This window comes from Haliotis rufescens, unplaced genomic scaffold (assembly GCF_023055435.1).
Source record: "Haliotis rufescens isolate VD_foot unplaced genomic scaffold, xgHalRufe1.0.p SCAF_6, whole genome shotgun sequence".
NCBI classification, from domain to species: Eukaryota; Metazoa; Mollusca; class Gastropoda; order Lepetellida; family Haliotidae; genus Haliotis; species Haliotis rufescens.
Window position 1 is genome coordinate 13,558,943 of NW_025964334.1, and position 23,860 is coordinate 13,582,802.

The 23,860-nt window shown below is 41.3% G+C and overlaps 1 protein-coding gene across 1 annotated transcript; it reads left to right on the plus strand.

Moving 5' to 3' along the window:
- Positions 1 to 5,151: 5,151 nt before the first annotated feature.
- LOC124135524 lies at positions 5,152 to 23,766 on the plus strand. Its single transcript, XM_048386426.1, has 4 exons — positions 5,152 to 6,160; positions 10,046 to 10,111; positions 11,355 to 11,444; positions 23,152 to 23,766. Exons 1-4 carry the CDS (start codon positions 5,219 to 5,221, stop codon positions 23,275 to 23,277), a joined length of 1,224 nt encoding a protein of 407 aa, XP_048242383.1. The 5' UTR covers positions 5,152 to 5,218; the 3' UTR covers positions 23,278 to 23,766.
- Positions 23,767 to 23,860: the final 94 nt, after the last annotated feature.

Below are 23,860 nucleotides of genomic sequence, written 5' to 3' on the forward strand. Positions count from 1 at the left end.
TGATGCAGGTCTCAGACGTTTACCAGTTTGGTGAGCACGAGCCTGGATATGGTGCTGACACACCTAGAAACATAAACAGCACGGTCCTATGCTCCCCGTGACCCGTGAAGATCCGGGTAGAACAGGTCTTCAGCAACCCATTCTTGCCGTAAAAGATGACTATGCTTGTCGTAAAAGGCGACCAACGGGATCGGGTGATCAGGCTCGCTGACTTGGTTGATACATGTCATCGTATCCAAATAGCGTGGATCGATGCTCATGATGTCGATCATTGGATCGTCTTGTCCAAACTCGATTATTTACAGACCGCCGCCATGTAGCTAGAATATTGCTAAGTGCGGCGTTAAATAACACACAAACAAACAAACAGACAAACTATGCTCCCTGTGAACCTCAGAGCGAGAATTAATCTCCAGCAACTTATGCTTGTTGTAAGAGGTTACTTTTGTTTGTTTGTTTGTTTAACGCCGCACTCAGCAATATTCCCGTCGCCTTTTACGACAAGCATGGGTTGCTGAAGACCTATTCTACCCCGGATCTTCATGGGTCGTAAGGGGCTACTAACGGGATCGGGTTTTCGCACAATACACAACTGCTGATGGGTATCTTAAACATCTAATCTTTTAACATCAAAACATTTGCATTTTTTTCGGCACAACTGTACAACATTTCAAACAAGGTGGAAAATTATTTCTTACCCCAGTCTTCATTGAACCAATTTATTCTTACACAAAATTACCTCGCCACAGAACACTTTTTACAAAGTGTTGCAGGAATGAGTGATGATTAAATAGACATAATGGAATTTAACAACAGTTCAATTTTCACAAGTACATAAATACAAACTCGGTATACTTTCTTTTGCCCTCAGTATATTATACCCAAGATACTCGAGGATGGGCTGCCTTAGGCAGCCGTAATCCCCACCTCGTATACATACATATTAGACGAAGACATGGAGACAGTTTCCAAAGAAAAAAATACAAAAAACGATTTTCTGAGAATGAGTTTTCAGCGGGTCATGCAGCTGGAATTACGAATAAAACACTCAGCCAAAAGGAAGGACGTTGACACAGCATGTGGTCGATAACACCATATCACAACGTATTACACAGGCTGTGTTTGCTGTCATGCCCTGTATAAGGCAAGCGGTGTGTTACACAACAGTTTAACCCTGATTATCCGGACAATACTGTCAATGTAAAGTAATGCGGATTAACCAATGTCTGGATTAACGAGGTGTGAGTACGAACACGTATCAATGTTATATATGCAGAGGTTCCCAATCGTGATGGTCTGAAGGACGGGAATCCCGGAATAACAGGGTTTCACTCTGCTTGCAGTTTATACAGGGTGGGTGAGTGGATGTTGATTAAATATTATTATAGTTATATCAAAAAGGTGAGCTGAATGTGTGAGGAAATCCCAAACTGACGTAGTTTGTATTTGGTTGTTGTTTAGCGTTATTCCATCTATAACACGGCGCTCTGTAAATGTTCGAGTCTGGACCAGACAAACCAGTTTTTGATATGAACAAAGATCCGCGCGGTCAGGGTACGATGGAACGCCATCAGCGAGACTGACCACCACATCCATTAAGTCGCCTCTAGCGATCAGCATAGGTTGCTGCTTCTCTCTCCTAACCCAGAATCCCCACGTGGCGATGTAGATGGTAACCAACAGAAAGGTACCAGAACCGGTACTGAAAGACAAAGACTATTAACCTAGAATTATGGAATATTTGTAAGAATTGTCTCAAGTTTAGGCCTCCACGAAAACGGACGATGAAGAAATAAAACGCGTTATATTCTAATATTTCAAAGAAAAGCTCAACCTGATGTACCATATTTATTCAGTTTTGTATGGTAGAGATAGGTGTAGGTCAAGTAAATTTTAAGCGTCTGAATTCGAACAGAAGATAACAAAAGTAAGGGTACTCGTATCGGAGCCTTCTTAACAAAAAAACCCATAATCTTAACAGAATAAACAGATTCGTAACAGAATATACAGAATCTAAAAAGAATAAATGTGTGTTCTTGAAACAATGAGAACAGAAAGCGTTATGCGGTACTGAACCCTGAAACGGAATGAATGTTTTGGTGAACACTCCTTGTAAATGAGTGTATTGGTACTGGAACCTTTTAACAGAATGATTTGATCGGGGCGAAAGCCCTGTCACAGAGTGTTTGTCTTAGTATTGAAACATTTCAACAGAACAGAACGATTTTATTGGTGTTCAATCCCTGTAACAGAACGATTGTATTGAGGTTGAAATCTTATAACAGAAAGATAAGTAATCATATAACAGCCGTGACACAATATTTAAATGAACGTTCCAAAAATATGACTGGTGATGAAACATTGACACAGAAGATAATACTGAAACAATGTAACAGAAGAACTGTAGTAATACTGAAACAATGTAACAGAAGAACTGTAGTAATACTGTGGCAATGTAAAAGAACTGTAGTAATACTGAAACAATGTAACAGAAGAACTGTAGTAATACTGTGACAATGTAACAGAAGAACTGTAGTAATACTGAAACAATGTAACAGAAGAACTGTAGTAATACTGAAACAATGTAACAGAAGAACTGTAGTAATACTGAAACAATGTAACAGAATAACTGTAGTAATACTGAAACAATGTAACAGCAGAACTGTAGTACATGTATACTGAAACAATGTTACAGAAGGACTGTAGTAATTCTTAAACAATGTAACAAAAGAACTGTAGTAAAACTGAAACAATGTAACAGAAGAACGGTAGTAATACTTAAATAATGTAACAGAAGAGCTGTAGTAATACTGAAACAATGTAACAGAAGAACTGTAGTACATGTATACTGAAACAATGTAACAGTAGAACTGTAGTACATGTATACTGAAACAATGTTACAGAAGGACTGTAGTAATACTGAAACAATGTAACAAAAGAACTGTAGTAATACTGAAACAATGTAACAGAAGGACTGTAGTAATACTTAAACAATGTAACAGAAGAACTGTAGTAATACTGAAACAATGTAACAGCAGAACTGTAGTAATACTGAAACAATGTAACAGAAGAGCTGTAGTAATACTGAAACAATGTAACAGATGAACTGTAGTTATACTGAAACAATGTAACAGAAGAACTGTAGTAATACTGAAACAATGTAACAGAAGAACTGTAGTTTAACTGAAACAATGTAACAGAAGAACTGTAGTACATGTATACTGAAACAATGTAACAGAAGAACTGTAGTACATGTATACTGAAACAATGTAACAGAAGAACTGTAGTAATACTGAAACAATGTAACAGAAGAACTGTAGTTAAACTGAAACAATGTAACAGAAGAACTGTAGTGCAAGTAAGGCAGACTTCTTTTTTTAACCGAGCTTTTCAAGAGAGCAAAAGTAGTGTCATTAATAGCGTTTATCAGATATATTACGAAAATTATAACTGTAGTAATATTGAATCCTACTGTCATCTTCCCGCGTAGTGCGTTGTTCATAATATCAATGAAACCCAATGTCAAGATGACTTAGTCAACGGGTATCTCCGAGTAATTACTTCACCATGTGCATTAAGTTTTGTACACAACGACATCTTGAATTGCACGTGCAATCGCCTGCTTCATTTCGACTCAGGTGAAATTGGTTGTATTTGGCTCCTTGACAGCGTTGAACTATTTATGTCAAAGAAAGACCTGAACAGGTCCACGCAATCGTGAGTGAGTAAGTTAGAATTTTACGTCACATCGGTAATAATTTAGCCATATCGTGAGGAGATGTGAGTCATCAATAACAGACTTATATGAAAAACTGTCAACAAAGGACAGTACAATATAGGCTATCACTGACATATGTACCCAACTTGGAGAAAGGGGACCTTATGTGTGTTAGGATGCAATTGTGCTGTGACATCATAAAAACGTTTGGCGTCAAATTTCTTCAGTAAAAGTCGCCATGTGTGCGGACTGAACACAAATATTTTATATAATTATCTCTCGTTAGTTTGTAATGTAATAAAAACTTTATTTCAAAACATTTCAGCATATATGCCTTCTTTCAATTAATCAGACATATATCTAAAAACTGCAATCATTACAGAAACAGTTACATGTCTGATAATGGGACTTTGCAGAAAATGAGTCAAAATGTTTGATGCCATGTATATATGTAATAAATATGAATTGAAGCTTATGAATTGTATTTTTGTGGTCCCAAGATAATGTAGTTTTTAAATATTATATTTATATATTTATTTATATTACATTTATATCAAATATTTATATTTAAAGTCATTATGTGATTTTTCTCCCATGAGGTCCCTTATGCCATGGTTGGTCACATATGTTTAGAGTATGGAACCATTTACACCCTCGTGTTTAATTTGTCACGAAAACACGCTTTTTCGTACTTATTTGATGACAGAAATATATGCATCAGATCGCCCCCATCACTCAAAACATGAAAAGAAACATTACTCTGATGTTCCAGGTAGATGAGTCGATGGGTCTGGCCATGATATCAGGATACGGTCGGTGAAGGACATCAGTGATGACTGCAAACACACAAGACTAGCACAAGTTTAATTGGATCTGCACAATGAAAGTATTGGTTGATGATATAACTCGGTGTCTTCTTAAAAATAACCAGGGATGTTGAATATTGATCGCCATCGACTAGATTCAGGAGCTAAGGACATGTTGTCATCACGCATATAGAACGTGTGTTGCAGATGCGGGTAGATTATTAACCAGGCGCCCAGGGAGTATATCTGTGATACTCTGCTGTATTCGTAACACTGGCAATGAAATCAAGACAACAATGAGATGCAACTGGTTGAATAGTTTCTTATGAATGGCAACGGTGGAAGAAGTATTTCGTAACTGAAAGACAGGCCATATTATGGACATGTACCTGTAGTTGGAACACCAGAGATCGAACACACCCGCCTCTATATTGAACTACTTTGGACGCCATTTTTTAAACTTAAATAATTGTTTTTATAAAGAAAGGAAAACGGAATTCGATCGGTTCTGATTTGATTCATGGCAAGAACGTCGCCTAAGAAGCGCGAGAGGATTGTGATTGTCCGAGAGAGGGGGGTGGTGGGAATAGAGAGGGACAGAACAATGCAAGCTTGGACCACACGTGATGACGTCAACAGCGCCTTGCAACAAGAGGGGTTTCCTCCTATTTCTAATAAACCCACTCACGACGACATGAAGGTCATTGACTGCTATGAAGAATGTTCCTTCTTCAAAGACCTTCGGCCATTGTTCTGGAGTCTTAGACTAACAGGTCTGTTCTTCCAGAGAAGCGAGACCAGTGCAGGAAAGTTCATTATAGGAAAGTGGGCGGTAGTGTGTGCAGTGGTATGCGGAATCACATTAGGGAACAGTATTAGATCCTTTCTCGTGTTCAAGAGGGGAGAACCTTTTGATGAAATCTTGTTTTTTAAGCTTGAACTATGCATTTGGTCGCTGGAGGGTTTTTCTAAAGCGGCTGTCATGTTTTTGGCTTCTTATAAGAAGGATTTACTTCCCTTGTTCTTTAAGCTGTGGCGGGAAATTTGTAAAGATAAGAAACCGGATAAATTTCTCAAGCTTGTCATGAAGAAGGCAATCCTGCTGAGCTGGAACTTTTCTATAGTAAACACCATCGGCGTTGCTGTCACCTTTTTCTTTGTCCCGGACCTTGAGGAACTGTTTCTGAATGCCACGCTTCCGGGCGCAGCTGAAGCGGACATGAAACTGCCTTACAAAATAATGATGATTGTTTTGGTGTATTTCGCTTCCTCTGTAGCCATATCGTCGGTATCTCTGCTTATTGTTATGTCCTTGGCTGTATCTCGGGAGTTTTTTGTCATCAACAAGGAACTCTCGTCTCACATCTCGTCTGACGGGAAGTTCTCAGCGGAGCTGGAGGATTATCGTCTGCGCCATCAAGGCGTGTGTCGTCTGGTGGAGGTCCTGGACGACATCTTTATGATCATGATCGCCTTCGTCTTCATGTCCAACATCCCCTTGTGCTGCGTCATCCTCTACAACATCATCTACACCAGCAGACACTTCTCCATCCTCCTGCTCAACGTGTTTTGGCTGTGCTTCCTCACCTTCCACATGATCGTGGTCGCCGTCGTCTGTGCCTACATCAACATGGGGGTGAGTACGGTGTATTCGTGTTTGATAACAGACGCGTGAGTGTTTGTTTGTTTATTTGTTGTTTAACGACGCACTCAGCAATATTCCAGCTATATGACGGCGGTCTGTAAATAATCGAGTCTGGACCAGACAATCCAGTCATTGACATCATGAGCATCGATCCTTCAATTGGGATACGATGACATAAATCAACCATGTCAGCGAGCCTCCCCGATCCCGTTAGTCGCCTCTTACGACAAGCATGGGTTGCTGAAGACCAATTCTAACCCAGATCTTCACGGGTCATTTCGTTGTTAATCTAGCCCCCTATTATTGTAGCGACTACATTGGACCAGGTGGTCAGGCTCGGTGACGTGGTTAATTGTGTTGATGCCTGGAAGTTATGTCAAAGAATACTATTTCCCTGTCACTGCTACAAGGCATCCACATTTTGTCTATGTAAGGAGGTGTCAAATATATTTTGGGACCCATAACTCAGGACCTCCGGACCTTCGGAATGACCAATGAATGATTATACTTTTTGGAACCTCTGAGGTCAAATGTCAGTTGTTTCAGAAATGGTCGTTCCTGTTAGCACTGTGTCCCACTTCAAGAAGAAATCTTAGTTCTACATCTGTCGTAATGTTAAGCTATGGGAGTAACGACAATCGTAGTCCCGCGATCGCTTGGTGAAACGGGGCCCTAGACACATGGAGCAATTTTAGTGCTACGTCTGTCGTAAGTCCATGTTATCTATGGAAGTTACGACAATCGCAACACTACGTCAGTCGTAGTCCATGTTAAGCGTATGCTCCTTCTGTCGTAAGTTCATGTTAAGTTGTGGGAGTAACGACAATCGTAGTTCTACGATAGCTTGGTGTACGGGGCCCAAGACACAGCAACCTTAACGACTATGTTAAAACACAGTAGCTCCATCAGCTTTAATCACTTTGTGACACGCGACCCGGAAGTAAGGTACAATCATCACCAGGAAGGTATTTCCATGTATCTCTAATAAATAAAAGCGACAAGACCCTTTCCATATTCCTAGGAAATCTCTGCTGAAAGCAGAGTCGACTGTATGATTGCGATGGTTTTCGCGAAAAGGCAAATGTATCCTGAAACACCGTGGCACCCATCACAAACACATGCAAGGGCAATGCAACTATTCACCAAAAGGAATAAAATGGGAACATATGGTACACCTCAAAAAAAGAAATCGCATCGGACATCATTTTTGTCACTGATGCGTCAAAGTTGGAAATGTCCTCTACCATAAAAGCTTTTGAAAGCTTTACTGATGCCTTGAATGTTGATCAACCAACTTCTGAGCAAGAGTCGTATGACGCTCTTGAGAATCTTGGTAGTAAGAGCATGTAATGTTGTACCTCATAGAAATGTAAAAGAAACGTACGCTGGAACTGCAAGAATAATGCTCGACAAGAAGGGGAAGTTGACTTGGAAATTTGAAGACATTCCTCTTGTCATACAGTCTTGTGGAGCGTATTTGTCAATCTGAATCTTTATGCCGATGCATCTGTCACTAGATTTTCCAATGAGAAATTGTCTGAAAACCCCCAACTGACCCTTGTATGGCCATGAGTACAAAGACAATAATGTTTCCCTACTTACAATGAAACTCATCAATGTCCTCCACTGCGTCCGATCCATCTTAGATAAATATCCTTGAATGTATCAATGGGTAATGATTATCCGTACAACAATACACATATGAAAGGCCAAAGTTCCTGAGGATCCATATCTTTGTCTTTGAGTTGGTTCCTAGTATCCTTTACTAAAATGTTTGGTAGGCATTTTAGATACTTATACCGTTGTCAAGCAAGACTAAATATTGAACATATCACTGAGATACCATGCCGCAGTTTAACATGAATACCCCACTCAGACACAGTATACTGACTCCGAGCCGACCAGTCCTTGTTTTAGCCCCTTAATGCCGAGCGCCAGACAGGGTAACAACAAGTACCATCTTTTAACGTCTTTTGGTATGACGCGGCCTGGGATCGAACCCCGGACCTTCCGCTCTCCGGGCGGACGCTCTACCACTAGACCGCGGAGGCGGTTCCTTTTCGTGGAGATTTCCGAGCAGCTTTTGTTACAATGTGTGACCTTGCTGCTTATTTGCGAGTAAATTTGGTTTCGCGCTACTTTGAATAGTATTTCTGATTAGCTTTTTCACAGCGTGTCCACTTGATGTAGGAGGAAAGGTCGAAGTGATGCAGTTCTTAGCCATTTAAGACTTTGGGGAAAATCATGAGTACAGGTGTGGTGCCGACAAAGCAAGAAACATGATCAAAACAAACCGGAATTCGAACACAAGATCATCGGTTCCTGACGTGCCCAAGGGACGCAACTCTGCACCGATTTGTGACCATTTGGCCGCCCATGACACCTAGTGTCACCCTGTCCCGACGGCGTGTCAACCACTGATTAGCTATCGCCAGGAACTTAAACCAATATGATATCACACACGCACACATTTTAAGAATGATTGCTCCTTCCGCAAAGCTCCATAAAGGTAAAAACAAATGTTCATGAACGCAACCCAGGGCACTTTTGGGAGTTCTTAAAAGTAACAAATGTGGAAGCACATTTCCTCGTTGCTTCTTTATTGGGATTCACAAGTTTTCATTCTGTTCTGCAACATCTTTATCAGCCGATTTAGAATTATCGCATATAAAAGCGCGTAAAGGTCATCCCGTATAACTGCGCTTGTTTTCACAGAAGAGCTTTCTCGGGCTATTTATTGCTTTCTGAAGATGCACTGGCGTCATTAAAGTGTTTCGTTGTTTCCTGTTCTTAATGTGTGCCTGCATCACACACTCTCGTGTGTTGGAAGTCTTCAGTGATGGAGCTCTTTGCCAGTTTGTTGAGTATACGAGTGGATATGTTGGTTGGTTTGTTGTTTTACGCCGCGCTCAGCAATATTCCAGCTATATGATGGCGGTGTGTAAATAATCGAGTCTGGACCAGACAATCCAGTGATTGATATCATGAGCATCGATCCATGCAATTGGGATCGATGACATGCTTCAACCAGGTCAGCGAGCCTGACCACCCGATCCCGTTAGTCGCCTTTTACGACAAGCATAGTCGCCGTTTACGGCAAGCATGGGTTGCTGAAGACCTATTCTAACCCGGATCTTCACGGGTCGAGTGGATATGTAATAAACGTAGTAGATGTGCAGCACAATGGGTGTGTGGGTGTGTGGGTGTGTGGGTGAGGGTGTGGCGGGGGCACGGGTGGCCCAGGTTCGTTATGTATAATTATATTTCACGGTTTCTCAGCACCATGCCCGTGATGGTGGGTTTCCCCAAAGCGGTAAACGTTTGAGACCTGCATCTCCTCGGGACTCAATAAGCTGACATGCCGTGATATAACTGGAATAATGTTCAAAGCCGCGTTATACCTCACTCACGGACTTGCTCGTGAATAAGTGAGTGATTTAATGCTGTTTCACGCCGCAGTCAGTTCTATCCAAGCTGTCTCAAGGCAGCGTGTTAATAATCGAGCAGTGACCAAACAAACCAGTGACTGACAGCATGAGCACCAAAGGCCATCGGGGTATCATGACACCAGTAAACCACGACACAAAGCCTGAAGACCCGTGAAGATCCATGCAACCCATGCTTGCCGTAAAAGGCGACTTTGCCTGTCGCAAGAGACGACTAACGGGATCGGGTGGTCAGATTCACTGACTTGGTTGATGCATGTCATCGTATCCCAAATGCGTGGCTCATGATATCAATCACTGGCTTGTCTGGTCCAGACTCGATTATTGACAGCCGCCGTCATATAGCTGGAATATTGCTTATGGCGGCGCTTAACAACAAGCAAAAAATTTTAAATTAATTTTTAATTTAAGCAATTTCATTGTTTTACAGGCCCATGCCCCACTTTCAGTCATCTACAACATCAAGGCGGACTTTCTCAAAGATCGACCTCTGGAGGTAAACATCGAATCTTTGTTTACTTTTTACACACAGTTGATCCTGACGACATACATTTGACTGAGCTTGAAACGCACATTGTTTTCTAAAGTCTCTCAATACAGATATTGGGTAATATGGAGTAACCTACTAATACCTCACAAATGAGGGTTATCTTTCCCTCGTGATAAAAACGTTAAAAGTTCCTCACCAAGGGATTTAAATCATTGCTTCACTTGGGACAGCTGTTCCGTAATTCCTAGCATCTTGCAACAGTATCACCATTTAGCAAAATCACATGGGAAGGCAATGAAACAATAATAAAATTATTGACGACGAAAACGGTGATAATGATGAAAATGATGATGATGATGATGATGATGATGATGATGATATTTGAAGATACAGTTAATCCCTGTTAAGTTGGATAAAAGAGACCTGGACAAAATCACTACTTCACCGATAGCAAACTACGATTAGCGTGCTATTATTGACCCATCTACCTCGCGTTCTTTGTTCATTGTTACATGAGACACAGATATTAATTAAATACTCTCCTCAGATTTTCATGTTTATTACCCCGTTCCGCTAACAACAGCTCGTTAGCAAGATGAACTCAATGTCAAGTCATTGTGGATCAGGTATTAGTGTCCGGTAGGGATTAGCACTTGCAACTGTCTGTTTTCTAAAAGTTGCTTTCGATACAGGAGTGAGTGAGTGAGTGAGGTTTTACGCCGCTTTTAGCAATATTCCAGCAATATCACGGCGGGGGACACCAGAAATGGGCTTCACACATTGTACCCATGTCGGGAATCGAACCCGGGTCTTCGGCGTGACGAGCTAACGCTTTAACCACTAGGCTACCCGACCGCCCCTTCGATACAGGACAAAAGGTTACACTCAACCATAGATGTACCTAAACCCATCTGATAACAGTCAGTGAGTAAGTTGGGTTTAACGCCGCTTTTACAGTATTTCAGTGACTAGTATGTCACGGTGTGTCAGCTTAATATAGGGGGAAGGTTTATGACGTTTAGCACTTTCGTGAAACCAGTGTGGTGCAGACAAACCTGGAACCTTATCAGGGTAACACGGGATTCGAACCCATGATAATATGTTTCTGGCACGCCTTAAGGTCGCAAATCTGCCTTTAACGCCAAAGGAAATCTGTTTCGGCGGTTAGTCGAGAGTGGTTATTCTCTAGCCTTGGTGTTTTATAATTACATCGAATTCTTTTTTGTATGATAAGCCTTTACTCTTCCAGCTGACGCTGTTTCTGAATCGGTTGACTGGCTACGACATCGGGCTGTCCGCACTGAAGATGTTTGTCATTAACCGACCAGCCATCCTAACTGTAAGTACTAGGATATGTTACACGTGGTGATTGATATGTGCAGGTCATCCTTACTTAATATGATTCCGGGGTAGAATAGGTCTTCAGCAACCCATGGTTTCCGTAAAAGGTGACTATGCTTGTCGTAAAAGGCGACTAACTGGATCGGATGGTCAGGCTCGCTGACTTGATTGATGCATGTCATCGTATCCCAATTGCGTGGATCGATGCTCATGATATTAATCACTGGTTTGTCTGGTCCAGACTCGATTATTTACAGAGCGCCGTCATATAGCTGGAATATTGCTGAGTGCGGCGTTAAACAACAAACAAACCAACTAACCTTACTTATTATACAGGTCACCCTTACTTTTAAAATATTCACGGTATTCTTTTAAAAAAAAATATATATGCGACCTCACTTTTAAGTATACACGGCATACATTTGGACCCCTCCCTGTTAAATATGCTGGAGCCACCTTCGGCCTCAAACCCTCGTAACGCACTATTTTGAATGTCAGGACTGATTGGTTTGGAGGGTCTAACGAGCGTTTGCAGTTGAAGCTATATCACATTGAGTGTATCCACTCACTTATGCTGAGAATTTAACGAGCGCTGCCAGTTGAAGCTATATCACATTGAGTGTATCCACTCACTTGTGTTGAGGATTGAAAAGCGCTTCCAGTTTAAGCTATATCACATTGAGTGTATCCACTCACTTATGTTGGGGATTTAACGAGCGCTTCCAGTTGAAGCTATTTCACATTGAGTGTATCCACTCACTTATGCTGACGATTTAACGAGCGCTTCCAGTTGAAGCTATATCACATTGAGTGTATCCCTTACTTATGCTGAGAATTGAAAAGCGCTTCCAGTTGAAGCTATTTCACATTGAGTGTATCCACTCACTTATGTTGGGGATTTAACGAGCGCTTCCAGATGAAGCAATTTCACATTGAGTGGATCAACTCACTTACGTTGGGGATTTAACGAGCGCTTCCAGGGAACCCGATTTCCCACTCAGAGTATGTATCATTACGAGGAGCATTATTCTATTTTATTCACCTGGGTTTGCATCTATCACCCTTATTTTCTGTTTAGTGGTTGCATGTGGGGTAGAAGCAACAGCATTGAAAAATGGTGTTAATAAAATGTAGAAATGAAAAGACACTCTGGTTTAAACAAATAGCTTTCGGACTAAGGATGTTCACCAATTTAGTTCTTTTTCTGTTATCGCACAGTTCTTCCCTTGCTACGTTGGTGATAATTATTTGAATGATTCCGATATCTTTGGTGTCCAAAATTTGATTTTAACAATGTACATTTGCGGAAACAATGGCAATTGTCACGCTGTTCGATCTATACATGTACAGCTTGCTAGTACAGCTGGTCCAGCTGTGGTGATGGGGTGACACTGGTATGTGTCGTGACACAACACACGTCAAGGCCAGGTGCTGTGCAGACACTAGACGGTCACGTACGGTTGCTGGTTACACGACGTGACTTTGTCATAACATAACGCCCACAGTGACAGCTGCCGTACACACGGTCCCAGCTGATCATATTCGATCTGTTGAGTTTGTGATAGGAATTCACATTCTACAACAGTAGTATCAGAATGTAGGTTAAATCTTTTGAGCATGGTATATGGTCTTAAATACCCATCCTACTGATACAACGGACCCAACGATTTACACAAATTAAGTTTGTTTCGTTTGTTTGTTGTTTAAATCCTTACTCAGCAATAGTCCAGCTATATGACGGCGGTCTGTAAATTATCGAGTCTGGACAAGACAATCCATGAGATTCGATCTACGCAATTGGGATATTATGACATGCATCAACTAAGCCAGCGAGCCTGACCACCCGATCCCGTTAGTCGCCTGTTACAAGCATAGTCGTCGTTTACAGCAAGCATGGGTTTGCTGAAGACTTATTCCATCCCGGATCTTCACGGATACCACAAATTAATATTCCATTTTAATCTTTTATATAAAACAATTTAAAATTTCACGTTGTAACATTGATGGAATAATATTAAATGTGATGTCTCGTCTTAACTGTGATTGCTTGAAAGATATTCAGTGGCACGGCCACGTCCGCTTTAGAAAATAAACCCCCATTCCGCCACGATTTAATCCCACGTCAACTGAATATCAGCCTTGACTAATATAAGACAGGCCTCGATTTAATGGCAATCTATAATACTCTCCGGGGTAGTTGTTATTGTGAAAGCATATCGATGACAGGTGGGAGTGATATCTGAACGTTAGACCAGATTAAGAAAGTCATTACAAATGTTGTTTGTTTATGTTTGTTTACTCCGTATCAAGGATACTTTTGAAATTTTAACTGTGATTGCTTGTAAAATATTTAATGCACATTAATCTCCTGAAGAAGTGGGTGTGTCTTCAGAAGGCATCGTTAGAGATGCAGAGAGGTATCGTCAGACAGACCCGCATCTGTCGAAGGGAGGAAATCCATACCGTTCACGATTATTAGAGAGCTATTCTGGGTAGGTCATCACAACCTCTGTCTGCTGAAGTCGTCTATAGTCAACTACAGATTTACTGAGGGGGCACGGGAGGCTCAGTCGTCTTAGGAGCCGCAATTCACGGTTAAGAGTTATGTCCCTTGTGCGTGCCAGAATCCTACGATCGTGGGTTCGATCCCAGATTCATCTGTTTCATATTTATATCCATGCATAGCGATTCAGAATAACACAAATTATAATTACAAGACTGACGACTTCAACTTTCCACTTGTCAACTTCATTTTATATTGAGCAATATTCTAGCAGCGCATACGGCTCAAAAGTTGTTTGATCAAGGTTACAACATTCAAGGCCTTAGCAAAGTTTTCAAAAAGTTTTATGGTAGACATGTGGAGGACATTCCCAAATCTGACACATCAGTGACAAAAACAATTGACTTGTGACTGACCAAATGCTCCCGTGCTTTTTCAGGTGAACAATTAACTTGCCTTTGCATGTGTTTGTGATGGATGCAAACGGTATGGCAGGATACGGTCACCTTTTCGCGAACACCTGGTATCATCACTATTTGATAGTGATTCATAAACACATGCTTATGATATAGTCGGAATCGTTGAATGGATTTAGCAGGTATTTCTTATAATTGTGGAAATGGTTTTGTCGCTTTTCTTTTCATCAAAGTGGTAAACGTCTAAGACCTGCATCACTTCGGGATATCCTCCAACATTAAACTGACATGTCATGAAATGATTGGAATAATGTTGAAAGCACAATTAAGTGTGAATAAATTCTCCAGGGCAAGGATATTTTAAATTGACACTGGAGGCTGATACATGGTCGACAGATGCCTTCGGGGGTGATGTGAGGCTGGGTGGGGCTTGGTTTCTCCCATCTTCGTTTATAGACAGACATACACAGACCCTCAGCCAGACTCAGAGCATATCCTGACCCGATGTTCCTGCGCTCTGCAGCTGCAGTTGAGTTATGGCACTGGGAACGTCATTCAGCAACCATTTACCATGCACTTTGGCACCTATCCAGACCTAATGCCTTCGCGAACAAAATATGACAAGGAGGCAATATTACTGTTACAGTAATGTCAGAGATTCTGGATGTCAGAAATTCTACATTCAATATTGCAGTATTTGTGTTGTGAAATTCTACATTTCATATTGTAGTATTTGTGTTGTGAAATAGTACGTCAAACGTCCTTGTAATGCCATTATCGCGATCCTGCACGTGTAACATCGTCTTGGCGGTGGCGTAATCATCTATATCGGCGGGGAACTTCGGGAATGCTGTTGTTCTTACATAACTGTCGACGAAGATAGACACGTGTCCTATAAACGCTCAATGACAGGATCTAAAGAGGATGAAGGTGAGGTGAAATGGGGTTTAACATCGCGTCCAAGATTATTGCACTAATATAGCGACGTGCATGCACGTGTGTGTGTGTGTGTGCGTGCGTGCGTGCGTGCGTGTGTGCGTGTGTGCGTGTGTGCGTGTGTGTGTTCGTGCGTGCGTACTAGTCCGGACTGATGCCTATTTATAGTGCTAGTACACTGAGATACCATGCCGCAGTTTAACATGAATACCCCACTCAGACACAGTATACTGACTCCGAGCCGACCAGTCCTTGTTTTAGCCCCTTAATGCCGAGCGCCAGACAGGGTAACAAAAAGTACCATCTTTTAACGTCTTTTGGTATGGCGCTGCCAGGTATCGAACCCCGGATCTTTTGCTCTCCGGGCGGACACTCTACCGCTATACCACGGAGGCGGCCCAAAGATGATGAAGAGGCAGAGAGCTCGATGGAAGAGTTCAGAATAATGGTCACATGACAGAGATACATATTGGAACTACATATGCCCCTGACAGGCAATGCAACTTAAAACTACATGCATGTGTTTCCTGACATGAGCTCAAATGTCAGTCTCGATGAAAAGCCATACTTGACGAAATGAAGGTCAATTATTTCTAGTGTTAGACACCACCTGCGCTGGTCACAGTAGAACAACAGTTTCGGCTATCATCGGTTATCACTTAAAGGCAATCTCGTTTTGTTTGGTTTAAAGATATTTTATTCACAAAAAGTGAATGGGATTGGGTACAAGTTCTCCAACTTATGAAACCTTCTCCCAGATATTTAACACCATTGATTTACAGATTGTTCTTAACACGTACAGAACAGAAGGAAAGAAAAGAATAAGAAAGATAACCAAACAGAGATAAAAGTATAGTTCACATAAATCTCTTTGTATTACGTATATAACCCTGTACACAACTGAATTGTTTTGTGTTATCTTGTTCTCATAAATCCCCGTTTCTATTGGATATCAAATTCAGTTTTTTGTATTTTTGGTTGTATTGCTTATATTTTTAAGTAAAGTGTCTCTTTCTTCATTTAACAAGTCACATTCAAAGAAAAATTATATGCATTTTCACATTTACTACCACATAAACATTCTGCTTTGCATTTAATTCCTAGTCGACGTAAATCAGTATTGAACTGACTAACCTTATGTCCCAGCTTAGTGTGTATAATACCATGTCTTCTATGTCCAAAGGAGAAGTACGGTGGGGCCTTGGGCTGATTTGACTTGTAAGTGTCTTAAAATGTTGAACTACAGGTTCTTTCATTTAATAGTATCTCATTCCACAGCTTGATGGTAGGTGGGGAAAAAAGAATGAAGTGAAGGTTTAAGCCTCGTGAGGGGAATTTCTAAGAGTATATGTATTTTTGGAAGATACCGAATTGGGTAAAATATCTTTTAAGAAAGATGGGACAAGTTGTGATATATTTTATGTAAAAGACAAAGTTTTCGTTTCCTTATTGCAAAGGTTCCCAACCAGTTTCGAAATACAATGATCATCGCGTTGTGTATTTTGGTAGCCTAGTAATGATTCTGGCTGCTTCCAATTGCAATCTCTCTAGCCTGTCACTCTAATCCATTGTACATCCACCCCAAAGCTCACATATCCAAAATGGGGCCTATTAAAAATCATAAATTTTATTGAGAGTGTTTTGGTTTCACATAAACTTAAGTTTTCTTAATGAGTATATCATTTTTAAGGTTGTTTTAACAACATTGTTTATATGACAAGACCACTTGCCGGTTGATTCGAACGTAATGCCTTAATGTCTGTAGCTCTTAAATGTATTAATTTCCTTCCCATCAAACTGTAATTTAATTATTATCTATATCTTCCTTAAGTGAAAATATAACAGCTTCCGGCTTTTCAGGGTTGTATAAGCTTTTGGTCCATTCATTTAATAAAGCTAAATTTCTGTTCAGGTTAATTTGAATAATTGCACTACATCTCGAAGAAACCCCAAGTGGTGTGTAATACAAGCAGTTAAAAGAAAAGGCCCTAAGACTAACCCTTGGGGACCCCAGCCTTCAAATGTCTTGGCTGGGATGGGGCTCCATTCCACAATCTCTTTTTCAGCCGATCACGATTTTACTATAACCTCGGTTATCATCGGTTGCGATTTTTCAACAATCTTGGAATCACCGGTATTGATTTTACGACAGTCACGGTCATGACAGAGTCACGATTTAATGATAATCTCGGTTATCACCGGTTGAGATTTAACGACAACCTCGGTTATCACCGGTTGAGATTTAACGACAACCTCGGTTATCACCGGTTGCGATTTAACGACAGTCTCGGTAATGATCGGTATTGATTTAACGACAGTCTCGGTTATCATCGGTATTGATCTAACGACAGTCTCGGTAATGATCGGTATTGATTTAACGACAGTCTCGGTTATCATCGGTATTGATCTAAGGACAGTCTCGGTTATCTTCGGTATTGATCTAACGACAGTCTCGGTAATGATCGGTATTGATTTAACGACAGTCTCGGTAATGATCGGAATTGATTTAACGACAGTCTCGGTAATGATCGGTATCGATTTAACGACAGTCTCGGTTATCACAGATCACGTTTTAACAACAATCTCTGGTATCATCAGTTTCATGTTCTAGGATAACTTTTTAACGACGATCTTGGATACCACCAGTCAGTGTTTAATGACGATCCTGGATATAGGGACCAACAGTTTGATATTCCCTCTTTATATTCTGTTCTAATAATTACTGTGCCTCAGGTTAAAAAGATGTTCGCTAGGTATGTAGGATGTCTTGAGGAAATGTGTTGTGAAAAAGATATACTGTTCTGCCGACGTCTATTAAATGCATTTTTATAAACATACGCCGCCCAAACATCCAGTTAGCGTTGCTCAGATGAAGGTTCTTTAAGTGAACGTTATTAGCATTGGTTTAACTAACTCACCGAGCACATAAGTGTGTTAATAGCAACGGTTTAACTACCTCACCGAGCACATAAGTGTGTTATTAGCTATGGTTTAGCTAACTCACCGAGCACATAAGTGTGTTATTAGCTATCATTTAGCGAACTCACCGAGCACGTAAGTGTGTTATCAGCTATGGTTTAACTAACTCGCCGGGTACATAAGTGTGTTATTAGCTATGGTTAAACTAACTCACCGAGCACATAAGTGTGTTATTAGCTATGGTTTAACTAACTCGCCGGGTACATAAGTGTGTTATTAGCTATGGTTAAACTAACTCACCGAGCACATAAGTGTGTTATTAGCTTTGGTTTAACTAACTCACCGAGCACGTAAGTGTGTTATTAGCTATGGTTTAACTCACTCGCCGGGTACATAAGTGTGTTATTAGCTATGGTTAAACTAACTCACCGAGCACGTAAGTGTGTTATTAGCTATGGTTTAACTAACTCACCGAGCACATAAGTGTGTTATTAGCTATGGTTTAACTAACTCACCGAGCACATAAGTGTGTTATTAGCTATGGTTTAACTAACTCACCGAGCACGTAAGTGTGTTATTAGCTATGGTTTAACTAACTCACCGAGCACGTAAGTGTGTTATTAGCTATGGTTTAACTCACTCACCGAGCACATAAGTGTGTTATTAGCTTTGGTTGAACTAACTCACCGAGCACGTAAGTGTGTTATTAGCTTTGGTTTAACTAACTCACCGAGCACGTAAGTGTGTTATTAGCTATGGTTTAACTAACTCACCGAGCACGTAAGTGTGTTATTAGCTTTGGTTTAACTAACTCACCGAGCACGTAAGTGTGTTATTAGCTTTGGTTTAACTAACTCACCGAGCACATAAGTGAACATGATAATAGCTATGGTTTAACCAACTCAGCGGGCACCTAGAGTTTGGACGGAAACATTAATACTGTATAATATACAATTATTGTATTTTTCGCCGATCATAATAAAACGTGTGTTTTCTGGAACTATCATCTGATACCATATTGAGATTCCTGAACCTGTGTGTGAACCATTAGAGAACAGCATCAGCGATGGGTGGGGCTGACAGTTACCGTTAGATTAATATGTAGAAGCCATGCTTGGTTGGTTGGTTTGTTGTTTTATGATTGATTGAGTGATTAATCATGAGCATCGATCCACGCACGCAATTGGGATCGATGACATGCTTAAACCAAGTCAGCGAGCCTGACCACCCGATCCCGTTTGTCGCGTCTTACGACAAGCATGGTCGCCTTTTTTACGGCAAGCATGGGTTGCTGAAGAACTATTCTACCCCAGAAAGTCGCCAATGCACACACTAATGTTATGTCATTATGAGTGACGCAGCATTGACCAGTATTCCAGTTATATCATGTCGTGTCAGTTTAATGTGGGAGGAAAGCCTGAAGTCAGACGTTTACCACGTTGGGGAACCACACGGGTATGGTACTGATGAGCCTAGAAACATAATCGGGGTGAACCAGGATTCGAATTCACGATCATACGGAACTCTACACAGCGAATTGCGGCGCCTACGGGAATCTCCACCCGTGCCCACCCCATCCCCCGCGCCGCATTTAGGTTACACAACCAAATGTTTTCCCACAGGCTTCTATAGTGACGTTATTTTCAACGGCTATTACATGTTCATGTGTTCACAGTCTTCCTTTAAAGAATCAATAAGCCAGCTCCTTTTCCGAGTACAGGATGCTAAACACGCCACCCATAGTTCCGCACCAAATGCGATTGGTGAACTAGAACCTTAAGGGGTTACAATAGGACTGGTCGACTCGGAGTAAGTGGGCGCAAATAGGCCTTCATCTCGACCAAGTTCGCCCTTAAAAGTTACTACTACTACCACTACTACTACTACTACGACTACTACTACTGCTACGACTACGACTACCACTACTACTACTACTACTACTGCTGCTACTGCTACTGCTACTACTACGACTACTACCACTGCTACGACTACGACTACTACTACTACTGCTGCTACTGCTACTGCTTCTACGACTACTACCACTACTACTACTACTACTACCACTACTACTACTACTACCACTACTACTACTACCACTACTACTACTACTACTACTACTACTACGACTACTACCACTGCTACGACTACGACTACTACTACTACTGCTGCTACTGCTACTGCTACTGCTACTGCTACTACGACTACTGCTACGACTACTACTACTACTACTACTACTCGGAATCAGTATACTATTTCTGATAGTTTCTATGCTAAACTGTAGCATGGTAGGTGGTCAAGCACTATGGAATCGGCATCAGTCCGAACAAGTACAAGCAGCCACACACACACGTGCATGCACTTCGCAAAATAAGTGCAATACTTTGAAGGTGAAGAGCAACCCCATTTCACCTCACCTCAATGTATATCTATGCTCCAAACCAAACGCACGCACTTTGATGATAAATTAAAACGGGGCATTGCCTTGACTACAAACTGCATCTGAATCAACGTCTTTCATATCAATACCGAGGGCATTTACCCGTTCCAACAACACACACGTCATGACACAACAGACGATGTCTGTGTTCACGTCTTGTTGACACAGATGGCGTCTCTCACTCCCGCCAATCCAAATTTCATAATACACCAACACAAACAGCGGTTGCCTTGGTGTCTTGTGTCCCCTATCTGTATCAGAATCAATACGTCACGGCCTGGTGTGAATCAGGGTATGAAACTCCCAAAAGTTTCAGCCAGACCACAGGACTGGCCAGCTGAAATACTTGCCAGCCTTGACCAAAACCTGCCTGCCCACTATAATCATATGTTTCTCAGGATAACCTAACGGGATTTCTTTTTGGTTACATTTTATCATTCATCTTTACATGTGAATTAATGCTTATCATCGGGAAATATTTAGAATATTGTCACATATGAAATAAAACCCGACCGTCGGGCAGGGGGATTTGAAAATCTGGCAGCCCGAGTTGAAATCAACCCGTCTCGGACGGTCGGGCAGGCAGGTATTTCGAACACTGTGTGAATACGTATGCAGGGCGTAGAAGGCAAAAGGGTGATACAAGTTTTTTGAATGGATAACTGAAATAAGTGATGACACCGTCACCTGTGAACACATGATGTCGCTAAATTTGTGCGACTCAATGGGGTGGTCAGACTCGCTGACTTGGTTGATTCTTGTCATCGTATCCTAGGTGCGTAGATCGATGCTCATGATGTCAATCACTAGGTTGTCTGATCCAGACTCGATTATTTACAGACCGCCATCATATAGCTGGAATATTGGTGAGTGCGGCGTTAAACAACAAACAAACAACAAACAACAACACTGGTCTCGATTGTTTACAGCCTGTTGAGACAAAGATGGACAGTGCTGAGCGCCAATGATTTCAAATGTTCGGCTATTCTGACAATAATAAAAAGTACACACATTTGCTTGGATTGTTTTCAATTTACATACAATTTAAAAACAAAAAGATTTTCGAATAGAAATGCGTGTACAAATATATTGATGGAAATTATGGGCTGTGATTCCGACGCATGCATAGGCTGTCATTTATTTTAGTTGGTCAATCAGAATCAAGTATTTCCCAAAGTAAAAGAAAAACATTATGTGTTTTTAGTTTTGCGGGTGTTATTGTATATTTGATGGCCGGAATTTCCATTGGAACCGACGGCGTTATTTGTTTGTTTATTGTTGTACACCGCACTCGGCAATACACCAGCGGTATGTAAATACTCGAGTTTGGACCAGACAATCCAGTGATTGATATCAGGAGCCCCGGCCCCCGCAATTAAGATACGATGACATGCATCAACCAAGTAAACGAACCTGACACGATCAGCCAGTCGCCTCGTTCGTTAAGTATGGGTTGTAGAACACAAATTCAATTCTTACCCGGATCTTCAAGGGGTCCGGCGACGTCAGACTGACCCTTAGGATCTTCCTCATTTTTAACGAAATTGTACGTGATGTGTCTAGTTCCTGAAACTACCGTTTCGGTTTTAATCAATTACTCGACAAGGGGCACTAAAACGGTTTTTAATTTCTTTTTTTAAATACTGCGCAAAAGTCGATTTTATATCCTTAACAGACAATCTTTGTGTTCAAATTCAGAAATATTGTAACAGAGCGAAAACCTGTTGCAATGAAGTGTGGCCATATGCTGTGTCACGTGACTATGCAAGCCGAGGAATGCGTGGTATACCAGTCTTAGTGTCGGTCTGTGAGCCAGGTGCAGCAAAACATGTCTCTCCACCATTATTGACATGTCTAACATAAGCCCTCGAGTTAACGGCATCTTGGGATATATAAATGCTATCATTTATAAATAGACTCAGTGCAAATCGCAGATTGCATAAATTTACAATGCATGCACGTATTTCCCATTCACTAACGCATAAGGCCAACTTCATCCTTCGTTTGTAAGCACCATTCCCATGCGCGTTGGATTCGCCGAGTGCGAATTATGCTTTTACTTGGGATTTCATTACATATTGAGTTGAACTGATTCGCCATGGTATCACTGAAATACTCTTAAGCCTGATAGGAAATTTAGCCCGTTTTATCAGGTAAGTCACCATGAAAGTTAGATATTCATAGCATTGACCGGACCCGTGAATATCCGGGGTAGAATAGGTCTTCAGCAACCCATGCTTGTCGTGAAAGGCGACTATACTTGTCGTAAGTAACAGGATCGGGTGGTCAGACTCTCTCACTTGGTTGAAGCACGTCATCGTATCCGAATTGCATGGATCGAGTCTAGATTCGATTATTTACAGACCGCCGTCATATAGCTGAGTGCGGTGTTAAACAACAAATAATCAAAAAACGGTATTGGCCGTGTCTCTGACTGTCGAGGACCCAACAAGTGTCATTCTGATGCCTGATAATCAATCATTGTACATTTCAGGTGATTGGCATGCTCATCACTTACTTCGTGCTTCTGGTCCAGTTCAAATCCCCTGTCTCCTCGAGCTGCACGTGCTCTTTCAACTCTACAGGTGCAACGTGGAACGGAACGCTCACACCCACGTGATCGTCATGCGCAACACGTATGATCAAGTAACACGAGATTCTGCCCCACGTTTCATAGCTGCGTTATTGAAACATTTTAGCTCGTTTGAATTTGGCGCCAATGCAATATGGAAAAGTGCCACAGGGACGCATTCAAGAGTATCCAGTGTATTTTAACTCTATTCTATTATGATGAACATCGTGGACCCATTCGCCAACAAACCTTCGTTTCGGAAGTGACGTCATCATCTCGTTCTTACCACTAACGAAGCACTCAATGTTTCACATTGATCAGCTATTTTTAGCGGCGTGTATTTATAATACGGTCCAAATCGAAGCTGGCGAGTTTTTAGCCGAACAGAATGGAGATATACTCCACTGGATAATCGTGGATGACAGGAGCGGTAGTGAGAGCACTTACTTCAGCTGCATCAGCTGTTTTGAAAAGAAGATGTTACGATGTGTTCATAAAAGTTTGGTTTCATTGAGATCGTTTCAAAGTTCAAATTAATATACGTTAGTAACGTAAGATAGTCTTGTACCAAGTGTGGCACCAGACGCTACATGGGCGGATACAGGGGGGGGGGGGGGGGGGTGTGTGTGTG